The 14,559-nt window shown below is 43.4% G+C and overlaps 1 protein-coding gene across 6 annotated transcripts in view; it reads left to right on the forward strand.

The window, feature by feature from the left end:
* TCF4 (transcription factor 4) overlaps nucleotides 1-14,559 on the forward strand; it is an 815,154-nt gene that overhangs the window by 677,708 nt on the left and 122,887 nt on the right. For all 6 annotated transcript variants that reach the window (XM_029579771.1, XM_029579775.1, XM_029579788.1 and 3 more), the window contains 3 exons: nucleotides 4,804-4,871; nucleotides 6,352-6,430; nucleotides 8,468-8,544. In XM_029579771.1, coding sequence (XP_029435631.1) covers nucleotides 4,804-4,871; nucleotides 6,352-6,430; nucleotides 8,468-8,544 — 224 coding nt within the window. The remainder of the gene's footprint in view (nucleotides 1-4,803; nucleotides 4,872-6,351; nucleotides 6,431-8,467; nucleotides 8,545-14,559) is intronic.

The raw sequence follows: 14,559 nt of genomic DNA on the forward strand, positions 1-14,559 counted from the left end.
CATAATAACGGGAATACAATCCAAGCAAAATATTTAAATTATACAGAGAGCACAACCAGAAGAATTCCTCTGTTCTGTAGGGAACGCAGCCAGGGAAGAATTAGTATATTATGCAGAGACTATAATCAGGTAGAATTTGTGCATTATACTGGCAGTAAAATATGTGTACAACTCTCCTACTTTCCTGAGGTAGCTCAGGGTTTGTTCTATGGCAAAAGTTGGAAAATCCTGTGGCACATTTGCATATGTTTGCATATTAAGTACTATCATTTTTGTTTTACTTTTAAAAAATATTTGTTTTCTTCTTTTCTAAGTTTATATGGATGGGGAAATGGATCTAAGAGAGGAAGGTGCATCAGCATTGTGATGGGATTGAAGTAGGGGAGGAGAAGGAGACTGAGTCTCAGAAATAAGGAGAGGGCAGGGGGGCAGGTAGGTAGATGGAGGGGACTAGAGTTAGAGTGGGGACTTTAAAAAGCGTGCATCAATTGGGGGATGAGCAATTAAGTCACGGTCACGCGCCAACCGTATTTTTAAAAGTGCCCAGAAACAGACATAAATGGGAGAGAAACAGTCAATAAAAAAAAGGAGGTGATATTTGCCATTGTATAAGTCCCCGGTGAGACCTCTTTTGGAATACCCCGTACAGTTCTGGAGACTGCACCTTCAAAAAGGATATAAACCAGATGAAGTTGGTCCGAAGAGTAGCCACTGAAATGGTCAAAGAGCTTTCTCGAAAATCATATGGGGACAGCTTAGAGATATAAATTTGGGATAGGGGAGATATGTTAGAAGCATTTTCTGCTATCATGTTTCTATGTTTCTAGCTGCTTATTACATTGAGAGTAAATTAAAAAATGTTAATGCTGATTTTTAGTTTCACAGTCTTATTACATAGGCCTATGAAAGAGAATTAAGACGTGAGAAAAAAACTGATTTCATCTAACTGGAGAATAAGTCACGTAGAATATTCAGAATGGGAGTTCTTCTTGAAAGCTGAATACCTCTTGTTTGGAGAAGCTTGTTGTGCAAACTGCTACTTAACATTGAGCTGATCTGACTTTATAATGGATTTTTTCAGTTTATTTATTTTTATTTATATTATGCCTATAGCAGACCAGCCACGCTTACATCAAAACATAAATCATTAAAAGAGTTTTGTCACTGTTTGCGAATGGGTCCCAAGCAGGAATCCCTGGCTTAGAAAAGAGGATGTGCCTGGGCATTTGTCACCTGTGTCATCTTTTGTTAGAAAGAATTGGTTGTAATTTTAATTGGGTTGTCATAAACTGCAGCTTTGAAATTGATACAAATACCTGGTTAGGAAATGCTGGTACTGCAGTAACCTTTGCAGGTCAGAGGTGCTTATGGTGGGAAGAACAGACATCTTTGTTATCGTAGACTGTTTTCCTTTTTCAAACTTGGATGATTGGTCCTGCAAAAAGTGCTCGCTGTAACAAGAACTTATTTATTTATTTTTATTCTGGGTAAGCTTGGTTGAACAACCATGTTTTCAATTTCTTCTTGAAGTTGTTCATACAAGGTTCAAGGCGTATGTCAGGCGGTAGTGTGTTCCAGTGAGTGGGACCTGCAATCGAGAGCGCACGGCCGCATGTGGAGAAGAGATGGGCAGTCTTCAAGGAGGGCACAAGTAGGGTGCCAGATTTTGCCGTTCTGGTGGGTCGACTGGACTTAGGAATTGTAAAAGGGAGGTCTAACCAGTTAGAGTTGTGCGTGTGGATTGCTTTATGAATTATGGTGAGTGTTTTGTAGATAATGCGTGATGTTATGGGGAGCCAGTGTAAGTCTCTGAGGATGGGGGGGATGTGATCATATTTGCGGGAGTTTGCAATGAGTCTCGCTGCAGCATGTTGTAGCATTTGTAGAGGTTTAATGGTAGAGTAGGGGAGTCCAATAAGTAAAGCATTGCAGTAGTCTAATTTGGATGTGATGGTGGCTTGGATAACTGTACGGAAATCATGGGTGTGTAGGAGAGGTCTAAGTTTTTTGAGCACATTAAGTTTGAAAAAGCAGGTTTTGAGTATGGAGTTTACGTAGTTCTTCATACTTAATTGATGGTCAAGAATGACTCCAAGGTCCCTAACAAAGGGTTGTGTTGGGGGGAGGTTGAGTTTAGTAGTATTAGGCAGAGGAGGGGAAGCGGATGAATGGGGGGAGATGAGTAGCAGCTCAGTTTTGTTCGTGTTGATGGCAAGATGGAGATTAGTGAGGAGAGAGTTAATGGCCGTGAGGCATTTCTCCCAATGTTCTAGGGCGTCAGCGAAAGAGTTCTGTATGGGGATGATGATCTGAACGTCATCGGCGTAGAGGTAGAACTTAAGTTTAAGGTCAGAGAGGAGGTGGCATAGGGGAGTGATGTAAATGTTGAAAAGGGTGGGAGAAAGTGAGGAGCCTTGGGGGACTCCCTGCTGGAGGGGTTGTGGGGTCGATGTGGAGTTCCCGATTTTAACGGAGAACTTTCTGTTAGAGAGGAAGGATTTGAACCAGGCAAGAGCCAGACCTGAGATGCCAATGTTTTCCAGGCGGGTTAGAAGATGATGGTGGCTAATGGTGTCGAAGGCTGAAGAAATGTCAAGGAGGGCAAGGAGGTAGCTGTGGCCTTGACTCATGCCTCGGAGGAGATGGTCAGAGAGGGATAGAAGTAAAGATTCAGTGTTAAAGTGTTTTCGGAATCCAAATTGTGATGGGTGAAGGATCAGATGGTCATAGAGATAAACCATGAGTTGTGAGTTGACAACTCTTTCCAGTAGTTTGGCAATGAAGGGGAGGTTGGAGATTGGGCGGAAGTTGGAGGGATCTTTAGGGTCAAGTGAGGGTTTCTTGAGGAGGGGTCTGACTGCTGCGTGCTTGAGTGCATCTGGGACGGACCCATGCGCAATAGAGCAGTTGATGATGTCTGCTATGGCTTTGACTATAGCGTCAGGAACGGCTAGTAGTGCTTTGGAGGGTATAAGGTCTTCAGGATGGGAGGAGGGTTTGAGCTTTTTGAGGATAGCTTGGATTTCTATGGTGGAGGTAAAGTCAAGAGCTGGCATTGAAGGTTGGCAGGGGGTGGGAGGAGCAGGCAGGATGGGTAAGGGACTGTTCGGAGATGGGGGGAATCTCATTAGGAGGGTTGCAATTTTGTTGTAGAAGTATTTGGCTAGTTCCTCACATTTGGCGGAGGCATCATAGTCAGGTGTGGTAGGAGGGATAGGAGTGGTGAGACTTGAGACATAGGAAAAGAGTATTTTGGGGTTGAATCTGAAGTCATGGATTTTTTTGGCGTAATAATCTTGTTTATGTTTTTGGGTGGAAATTCTGTAGCTGTGGAGAGCAGATTTGAAAATGGCGGAGTTTCGAGGGGTCTGGTCTTTGCGCCATTGTCTCTCCTTTTGCCTTAGAGTAGTTTTTAAGCTTTTGAGTTCTGGAGTGAACCATGGGTTGGAAGGTTTTGAGGAGTTCTTTATAACTTTGTTGGAGACTGGGTAGAGTTTATTGGCGATGTCTCCTGTGATGTTATTCCAGGATGCAAGTGCTGTATCCGGATCTGAGCAGTTTAACTTGGGTAGTGAGGTGGTTAGTGCATCTGCCAGGTCGGTGCTAGTGGGGAATTTTCTGAATGTTATGGTTTTACTATTATTGTTGTTGCTGGGGGGAGGGCTGTTGATGGAGAAAAGGCCCTCTATCAGGAAGTGGTCAGACCATGGTATAGGGGTGGAAGTAGGATGGTTGGTGGCTCGGATGGCGGAATTGATAAACATTAAGTCTAAAGTGTGTCCACCGTCTAAAGTGTGTCCAGCCTTGTGTGTGGGGGATGTTTTATTGGTTACAGTGGCATTTAAGCTTTGCACTTTTTGCATGGCGGAAAGGAGGGGCGGTTATTTCCTTTTTTGATTAGTTATTGTGTTTGATGTATTATTATTATGTTTGATGTTTTTGTTGCATTTGCTGCTGTATTCAGTGTATTTGATGCATGTTTTAAAATGTTTTAAACGGCTCTGGGTCATTGTTGGAGTAGGGTGACTCATGAATCAAAAAATGTAATGTAACGTGCATTTTTTTTTTCATGTCTTGTGAGTAAAGTATTCTTAAATTGTATTCAAAGCAGGTGGTTTGGGGCATAAGTATAGTTTGGCTAGAATTTTGTTGGAGGGACCAAGTCCTTCTTAATTTGAACCAGATACTTAACAGCTGCACATCAAATATCATGTGACCCCGGAATTTTCCATTCAAATCTGCCCTTTCATTCCCCTTGCCATAGCAAAAACATGCAGGTCAGCCTTAGCTTATGGTGTTTTGAATGGCAAGCAGGAAGAAAAGCACCATATCCAGGCTTTTAGTTGTAACTTTGGCTGTAATTCTCCGCTTAGCACCCCTCACTATGGCCTGCCTTTATTTCGTTTATCTTCAAATCAAGTATCAAATCATGAATTTAGTAATAATTGTTTTTCCTCAGGTTAACATAAAGTATAGTATTTTTTAGAAAGTCATTCCTTCTAAGCTGTGAAAATGTTGCATTAATACAGAGATTTATAGTGTGTAAACTGTAAGCAGTGATAGTAGTAGAGATGGCAGTCTCTGTGCCTTTAACCTCTTCTTGTGAATTCCACTCTCTCTCCCCTTCAGTGGAATTTACTTTGAGATAGTTGGTGCAGTCTTCATGATTTTGAGCATTAAAATATTTGACATTTACCTTTACAAACAAATTAATGATAATTCAGTATTAAGGTAATATAATGAGCATTAGAATGTGTGAAGTCTCCTTGCCTGCTTTAACTTTCCGGCTTTCATTTTTTGCAGCAAACAGAGGAAGTGGAGCAGCGGGCAGCTCACAGACTGGAGATGCGTTGGGAAAAGCACTTGCATCTGTAAGGAAGTATTTACATTACACATACACATTTACCAATTTGTCACTTAATAATTTGAAAGTGTGCACTGTAGCATGGGGGGAGGGAACGGTGCCTAAAACTCACTGAGGCGACAGGAGAACAAAAAAAAGCAGCGATGCATAGGGTAGATTTGGAGCTGCAAAGAGTTTTCTTTCACTTGCTGATCCATTTGCTGAGAGATGCACCGTGGCCTTTCTGTAGCCGCTTCCCAAAAAGTAGATTGGAAAGTTTGTAGCACTCAAAGCTGACAAGTTTCAAGAATTCCAAAGAGGTACCTCTTTGAGGTATATTTGCATCTCATTACTAGAAAAAAACCCTTGAAAGCCAATTAACACGTTTAAAGCTTTTTTAACCTGCATAAACGAGACTGTGTGCACTGATCCTTGCAAAAGAAAGCAGAGTTGCTTACCTGTAACAGGTATTCTCCTAGGACAGCAGGATGTTAGTCCTCATGAAACCCACCCACCACTCCGTGGAGTTGGGTTTCTCCTAATTTTTTTTGTATTTTATTTATATCGTAATTCTATGTTACGAGACTGAAGAGGGACCCCCACGTGGACATGAGGTATAGGGCATGCTAGGCATTCTCAGTATGTCTAGTTGAAGTGCTGGAAACTTTGACATTTGTTTTCTGTGCTGGGCTCCATCCAATGATGTCACCCATGTGTGAGCACTAACATCCTGCTGTCCTAGGAGAATACCTGTTACAGGTAAGCAACTCTGCTTTCTTTTGCAAGGATCAGTGCACACAGACTCGTTTATGCAGGTTAAAAAAGCTTTAAACGTGTTAATTAGCTTTCAAGGGTTTTTTCTAGTAATGAGATGCAAATATACCTCAAAGAGTTGTAGTTTTTAAGGTTTTGTGATAACATGCCAAGTTATAGTCCACGCATACTTTACTGTCTGTCTCATTTACATTTGCTTAAAATTGTCCATTAGTATGTGCAGTAAGCTCCTCATTAACGTTTATTAATGGCTAATGTTAAAAGAGTGTAGTTCATTGACTCCAGTGTTCCCTGATCGCCTTAAGATTTCAGCTGAGCAGAACTATCCTATTTCTTTATTGTAAATAAGAAGAAGCAATTTTAAGTGTCAGGGGCATGAAGCATATATAGAAAATGTGAGGCAGGGATTCCAGAGGATTCTACTATATGTGGCAGACCTTTTAATGAAATTGGATGAATGATTCAAAAGTTATTAGGCAGGAATACACCTGGTTGGCGGGACCGGAATACAGACCTTCAGATACATAAGATCTTTTAAATCCAGTTCCTCTGTAGGAAATCAGGCTAAAATTAAACAATTTTTGTATGAGCCTATGACAGATTTAGAAGAATAGGTTCTTTATCTTATCCCACTTCAAGTTGTGAAGCAGGGATATTTAAACCCCATTTGATTTTTTTTCATAAAAAGTTATCCATTTGAGGCTTAACTAAATGCTTATTTGTTTGTTTTTCAGATTTATTCCCCAGATCACACTAACAACAGCTTTTCATCAAACCCTTCAACCCCGGTAGGATCGCCTCCTTCACTCTCAGGTACACATTTCAGATTGTCTTTTTCCTATCTGTTTGTGGGGCGGGGTGAGAAACATGAGGATGCCAATGAGTCTTGAACAAAAGGCCCGAATCAATGCTGTCTAAGAAATGGTCGTTTAAATTGCCCTATAAATGCATATCTTCCATGCTCCATTCCCTCTGGTGTGAAGAGGAAAGCTTTACTAAAGCAGTTTAAAATATTAAATAGCTATTTGTTGCATAGTCGTAATCCAGATATATTTAGGTATGTGAACTCTGCATCCACACATCTCCTGTGGCAGGCAACTGGGATATATCCTTGGTAATGTGGACAGAGTAACTGGGCAGACTGGACTTTCTGTCATCATCTGCTGTGTTACTGTATATTGGCTCATGCCATTTAGCCTGGTCTGTAAGCTGCTGTGTATAAGCTATGGACAAAGTTGCTTGTAAAAGGGTAGTCGGGTTTGTATTCAGCTAATGTTTGCCTCTTGTCAGTGTAGAATGCGGAGGCAATTTTGTGTCTTTGGGCATCTAAGAAAGTGTGGACGCTCTGGTAGATCTCAGTTACTCCTAAATAAACTGAGAATGCACAAAAAAAGGTTTATCTTTTGTTCTGAACATTCTTTTGGCAACTGAATGACTTGTCCAGCAAGGCTTAACTTCCCCCCAGCCCAGCAGTAAAGTTTGAGTATGTTCTGACTTGCATATATCCCTGGAGATTCCTCTTGCCACTTATGAATGTTAGGCTGCTTCTTTCACCAGTGAGATATTTTCTCTTCCAGGAACCTCATTGGATAAAGTAGTGTGGTTGCCATGTCAATCCTCTTCAGTACATGAAATTTGGGTGGGATGGGGGGATGAGTGTTGGTCTGAACGTTTCCTCCTGCTTTCAGCTCAGTTGGAATTCAGGCTTCATTATTATGTCATAGGTCTTCATTTGCAATAAACCAGTGATTTTCTTTTCTTCCTCTGTTTTATTTCCCCTCCCAACTAACCCCTTAGTCCAGTTATTGCAATAACAATCCTCAGCCAGGGGCCATGCAACGTACCAGGGCACCTCCTGAAACCCTGGCATCATGGGCGATAAATCCAGCCACTAGGTGTCACCATTCCACAATGACTGTGACTCCCTTTTCCCACTTCTCAGTGGCCATAAACGCTGCCTCTGCAGCATTCCAAGCCCTAGCAGATCCAGGAACTAGAAGAACTGGAACCCAGATGATACCTTTTTGTTGTAACTTAATAGATTTCTTGACAATCTTTGGGGACCTATCCTCCCTTCATCAGGTCACAACAGAGCAGATAAAGGCATAGGATGTTTTTGGGTCACAGACTACATTATAATATTGGTGTGTGGGGGTGGGTAGAAGTGATAGCAGAATGTTGAAGGGAGAAGTGCTTCCGGCAGCTAGTTAAGAAATATATTGTTAGCCCAATAAAAAGGTATCACCTAATATATTTTTTGGTTGACCTTTATTTCCATGCTGTTGAATCAAACATAAGACCTGCCATCAGGGGTCAGACCAAGGGTCCATCAAGCCTAGTATCCTGCGTCTAACAGTGGCCAATCCAGGTTACAAGTACCTGGCAGGATCCCAAGGGGTAGACAGATTCCAAACTGCTTATCCCAAGAAAAAGCAGTAGATTTCTGCAACTCCACCTTAATAATAGTTTATGGATTTTTCCTCCAGGAACTTGTCCAAACCATTTTTACATGCAGCTACACTAATAGCTTTCACCACATCCTCTGGCAATGAATTCCAGAGCTTAATTATGCGTTGAGTAAAAAAAATGTTTTCTTTTATTAGTTTTAAATGTATTACCTAGTGACTTCATTGTGTGTTCCCGATGAAATTTTGTGTCCAAATAAAATCCTTTGTCATGGGCAATAGCCTGCAGCAACCTTGTGTCCTGTAACTTTGAGCGTTGCCTGTTTTGGAAGTTTTCCATATGTCTATTTTGGAAATAGTATTTGCATGAACCATCTAACAAAGTTTTTTTGAGAATGCATTTCTTCTGGGCAAATGTAATAGTGATTTCTGGTTTTACTCTTAGCAAGCACAGCTGTTTGGTCCAGAAACGGAGGGCAGGCATCCTCATCCCCCAACTATGAAGGCCCCTTGCACTCTTTGGTATGTTTTGATTAACTTGTTTGCTGTTCTCAGGTTTCTGTTTTACCACCACAGTTTTCCGCAGTCCTGTTGTGTTTGAAATATGATTGTTGCAGCCTTAGACTTGGATAGCAGTTCTATTCATGGTCACCTGGTACACTTTAATGTGAATTACTGCCACACTTTGCAAATATTCATCCAAAGAAGAATAGTTAAAACACATAAAAGGATACAAATTTAATCTTATAATCACAAAATATCTTTCCCAGCAATTTCTAAGCAAATACAAGTACTGTATTTTTCGCTCCATAAGACACACCTGACCATAAGACGCACCTAGCATTCAGAGAGGGAAAATTAAAAAAAAAAAAAGGTGTGCCAAACCGGCTCTGTTCCCTGGCGTCTGTGCGTCTTATAGAGCAAATTAGGGGAGTGCATAAAATTTTTTTTTTGTTCCCATTTTGTTTTCAGGTCTGGTTAGGGCCATTTCGGTCCATTCCCCAGATCAGAAAACTTTTATCATTCTCTTTCTGTGGGGAAACCCCCCCCCCAAAAAAAACCCTCGATCCCAACCCTTTACATTTAATTAACTACAACCCTCTACCCTCCTGACCCCCCCAAGATCTGCCAAAAGTCCCTGGTGGTCCAGCAGGGGTCAGGGAGTGATCTCCTATACTTGGGCCATCGGCTGCCAGTAATCAAAATGGCGCCGATGGCCCTTTGCCCTTACTATGTCACAGGGGCCGACCAATGGTACCAGTAGCCCCTGTGACATAGTAAGGGCAAAGGGCCATCGGCGCCATTTTGATTACTGGCAGCCAACGGCCTAAGTGCAGGAGATCGCTCCCGGGCCCCTGCTGGACCACCAGGGACTTTTGGCAGGTCTTGGTGGGGGGGGGGGGTCAGGAGGGTGGGGGGTTGTAATTAGGTTTTTTTTTATATTTGCTTCATAAGACGCACAGACGCACAGACATTTTCCCCCCACTTTTGCTTCTTATGGAGCTGCCACCTGGAGTTCTCTCCATACTTTTACAGCCCACTATTGCTTAGACAAAGCCGGAAGACAAGATTCCATCTTCGGCCAGTCTGTATTGCGTAACCTATTTACGACATGACATACCAACACCCTTCTGCCTGCCCGGTGGGTTCAGGATGCCCTCTCCCAAATTCCACCTCAGCTTTATGCTTTTGGCACGTCCCTGGGTACATTTGGTGCATGTGCGGACATCCTCAGCTCGGTACTCACCCATATGTGAGGACTACCATCCTGCTTGTCCTGTGAGAAAGCAAATGTTGCTTACCTGTAACAGGTGTTCTCACAGGACAGCAGGATGTTAGTCCTCATGAAACCCGCCTGCCACCCCACGGTGTTGGGTTCGCTTTCTTATATATTTTTCGGCACTGCCTATAGCTTTGTAACAAGACTGAAGGGGGACCCCTGCTGGCTGCAGGATTAGTGCCATGGTGGGCATGTCCAGTAGGGGCCAGTCAAAGTTCTGGAAACTTTGACAGCAGTGTTCCATGATTGGGCTCCATCCTGTGATGTCACCCATATGTGAGGACTAACATCCTGCTGTCCTGTGAGAACACCTGTTACAGGTAAGCAACATTTGCTTTTCGTCTAAAACGAATGCACATCCCTAGTGCTTATTGAACCTTAGCATAAGTCAGAAGCAGTTCTGAGCATGGAGTCCTAATTTAGTTTTGGTGCTCGAAACTCCAGTGCAGCTGCCATGTTCATTAAACTTTTGGGGGGGGAAATAACAATTCTGGGGTAATTTTGTAACATTGCACTTAAGTTAGCCAGAAAAATGTGCATAATTTGCACCAGTTTTCAAAGTGGACCTACACTTATAAGCGCACTTTGAAAATTATCCTGTAACGATATGCACACACAGTTGCATCTGCTATTTGATGCGCGTAGCTTTGCTGAAAGAATTTGTACGTGCACTTTTTAAAATAGAAAGGTATGCATGGAAGTTCCACCCCTGCACAAACGTCATCCCCTGGAATACCCTCCCCGCCATGCATGTAAAGGTATGCACAATAAAGGTAATTTCATAACTATATGTGTAGGGCTAAAGTTAAAAGTACTCACTTGCTTTAACCCGAATTTTCAAAGCAGACCCGCGCATCCAAATTTTAAAATTTGGGCTGGGAAAATTAGGATCAGCTTACTCTTGAAATGTTGATTTCCAGAAGTATACACATACATTTGCACGTACACATATATACCTGCTATAGAACAGGAATAAATTTACACATGTAATATCGATTTTTAGAAGTACACACATAAATGATTTCCCTGCCCCCAACTCTGATCCACGGAGTGTGTCTTTTTTGTGCACAAAAAAATTCATGCGTGAGTGAGTTATGCGATTTTGAAAATTCAACCCATAGGGGAGCCTAACTTTAAAACCTGCCCACGGTACAGCATTTATGTACATGTAATGGGCATGGGCAGATTTATACTAGTATTTTATAAACTATGCAGTGGGAGCTGCACAGTCTATAAAATACTGCATCAATCTGCTCCGAAAACTACACGTGTTTGTTTCAGTACTCACGTATATTTCCAATGCAAGGAAACACATACTGTCTCTTCCTATTTTATAAATATACATGCTTATATTTTACATGCATAAAAATATAACTGGTATGAATAGTAACCCCAATTTATAAATGGAGGCAGGTATTTTGCTGTTTGCATTAACCGTTTAGAAAATATTTGTTTGCGTACCTCCACCAGTTCACCCAGTCCATCTCCAGTTCACCTAGATCCTCCAGCACTTCAGTCTGAATCCCCACCATCTCACTGAGCGTGCCCACCCAAAAACTGGAGCCAGGAGTCAAGTCCAAATTCACTTATGCTAGTCAATTATTAGGTTTAAAAATATATGAATATATTCCGTAATGTATATGCATATTTCTCTTGCAAAATAGCAACTACTGCATGTACTTCTGAACCCATCCCTGGAACACCCCCCTTCGTAGCCTGCCCCTTTTTTCCCACCGGTAAAATGTATGCAAAAAATGGAAAATACGCACGTACTTGCAACATTTATAAAATAGCGATTCCGCGAGTACATGCTACTTATACCCGTATATGCTATTTTTACGTGTGAAACCCCTTTGAAAATGTATTTTATAGTGTGCAAGTACATAATTTTATGCACATATCGGCTGTGCAGTTTTCTAAAGGGTCCATTTTTAGCCTTTGAAAATTACCCTCTTTATAGTTAAGATGAGTATTGTAATATTCAAATTGTCCACTGTTGAACAATACTTCATATTTTAATTTTGTAAGCAAGTGTCATGAGTCATTGCAAAATAAAGCATTAAGAAATTGGAGTGTCCCTTTAATCTAAAATACACTCTGCAATAGATCAAAAGATCCTAAACTGAATAAAAGGATAAAAATAAAAGAATATGATTTGCATTCTGTCTTGTCAGAACATGCAGTAAAGTGATATTATTTATTTTATTTATTTAAAATGTTTTAGATTCCACATCTTCTATATATTATGTACAGGATGGATGAGAGTCAGTACATTCCGAATTAAATACATAAAATGGCCTACAACAAATAATTATAAACTAATTCAAACCAGTTAATGCAGAACACAGGGAATGAACTTAAAATTAGTTAAATGCCTCACTAAAAAATAATGCTTTCAGCTTTCTCTGAAAAGTTTTTACATCTGTTTCCCCACACAGCAGACCCAGTGTAAAAAAAAGGCTCTTACTTGTCTAGTCTTTATCTTATATTTCTTTAAGGATGGCTTGCTCAACAGGTTTCTTACCTCAGATCTCACCAAATGTCACCGTATATATCTCTTTTCAAAGTGGATTACATTCAGGTACTGTAGGCATTGGAAGGAAAAAATTATTTGCCCATGGTAACAAAGATCAGCAGTGGGATTTGAACCATGATTTCTCCTAGGACAAGCAGGATGGTAGTTCTCACATGTGGGTGACATCATCCGATGGAGTCCGGCATGGAAAACTTTGACTGGCAGACTGAGCATGCCCAGCCTGCTGCTATCCACGCGGCCACGCAAGGTCCCCCTTCAGTCTCTTCTTTTCCGCGGTGGTGGAGCTCCAACTCCTTGAAATTTTTCAAACTTTTTTGGGTGTTTTTCTGCGTCGGGTCCTCCTTCACAATCGGTATCCCTCCGTTTCGGTAGGTACCTTTGTTTTCGGTCTTTTGTTGGTCTTCGCGGTCGATTCCCGACTCTTGCACCATGATGCCCATTGGCCATCAACTGTGCCCTGGCAATTTTTTTCGATGGTGTCATCAGGTTTTTGACAGTGCCTCCAGTACCCGCGGACCATGTCCATCACGGATCTGCACGAGATCTGTATCCTCTGCCTGGGGGACTCGCACGTATCAGAGGATGCCATTTGTATGACCAAATGACACCCAAAGGGCGTCAAGCTCACCTAGAAAAAAATGGAGAAGCTCTTTCGGTCTCCGAAACCTTCCACTCCTGTTTCGGTGTCCTCTATGCCCAAGAATCGTAGGGAACCGTCTCCATCTCTTCCCCTGGCAGTCCCACTATCCAGTACCCCTAAGAATTGGGGAGAGGAAGATCAATCCTCTGTGGTCTCTCCCTTCCCACAGACATCAGGGTCATCGTCATCCTTGGCACCGGGGAAAGACCTGGCCAAGCGCCAGAAGTCCAGGAAGCATCTAGACTGGTCACCATCTCAACACGGTTCCGGTTCTGGAGGAGCATCAGCGGCCACTGAACCATCATCGAAGCGGCACCAGCCACCAGAGGCACGATTCTCCGGTGCCCCCGGAAGCCAGAGGGTTTCCCTACCGCCTATGGTGCAGGGCACCATGCTTCCTCAAGACCCAAGGATGTGCCAGTGACACCTCATCCCCCTCCATCAGTCCTGACCACTCAGGACTTCCAGGAGGAGCTGGACCGCAGGGTGCAGTCGGCGTTGCTCAAAGCGCTCCAGAGTGTTGAGCTGCCGGCGCCACCGGCCCCCATATCGGTACCTGAGCCTCCACCATTGATGCTCGCGAGCCTGCTGGAGCATTTAGACGTCCTTCTTGGCACCTTACCAATGCAACCGATGCCCAAGAGGCCCTCGATGCTTCCTCGACCACTGACACCCTCCACAGGAGCGATCTCGATTCCCAGGTCCTTCGAGGATGTTGAGGCCTCGGGGACCAGGTGCCCTTGCCCGCGGTTCACCGGGCTGCTGCCGGTTCCCCCTGGCTTACCACGACCTATGCCCCCCTCGATGCCAGGGGTTCCATCGATGCTGTTGGTGCCCCCACAGCTTCTGGTGCCCTTGGGTCCAGGCCTGCTGCCCCTGACGACCCCCAACCTCGGCACCCAAGCCTCAGTGAGGAGGAGGATCCTTATGACCCGTGGGGCGATGACTCTTCGGACTCATCCTCGGAGATCTCTGACGACACCCTCTCGGAGCCTTCTCCGCTAGAGATGCAGCGTCGATTTCCACCCAAAGACCTGTCATTTGCGAGCTTTGTAAGGGCAATGGCGGATGCCATCCCCTTCCAGCTCCTGTCGGAGGAGGATACCTGTCATAAGATGGAGGCCCTCCATTTTATCGATGCTCCCAAGGAGATCATAGCAATTCCTATCCTCAACATCTTTAAGGAGCTCCTCCTCCGTTTGTGGGAACACCCGGTATTGGTGCCCAGTCAACAGGAAGGCTGATGCCACCTATTTGGTGCAGGAGGCTGAGGGCTTTGAATGGCAGCACCTCCCCCACCAGTCAGCGGTTGTGGAATCTGCCCTGAATAAAGCTAGATGTTCTCAGACGCATGCTTCCACCCCTCTGGGGCACGAACATAGTGAACTGGATGGCATAAAGAGGAAGATGTTTCAGGGTGCCATGCTGGTGGCCCGCATTGCGGCCTACCAACTGTACATGACCCAATATAACCGCAATCTGCAGAAAAAAGTCCAAGATTTTGCGGAGGGCCTTTCCCATTGCCGCGCTGGCCCTTGAAGCGGGTAAGCACAAGGTGAAATCCACCTATGACGTGTTTGA

This window comes from Rhinatrema bivittatum, chromosome 1 (assembly GCF_901001135.1).
Source record: "Rhinatrema bivittatum chromosome 1, aRhiBiv1.1, whole genome shotgun sequence".
NCBI classification, from domain to species: domain Eukaryota; kingdom Metazoa; phylum Chordata; class Amphibia; order Gymnophiona; family Rhinatrematidae; genus Rhinatrema; species Rhinatrema bivittatum.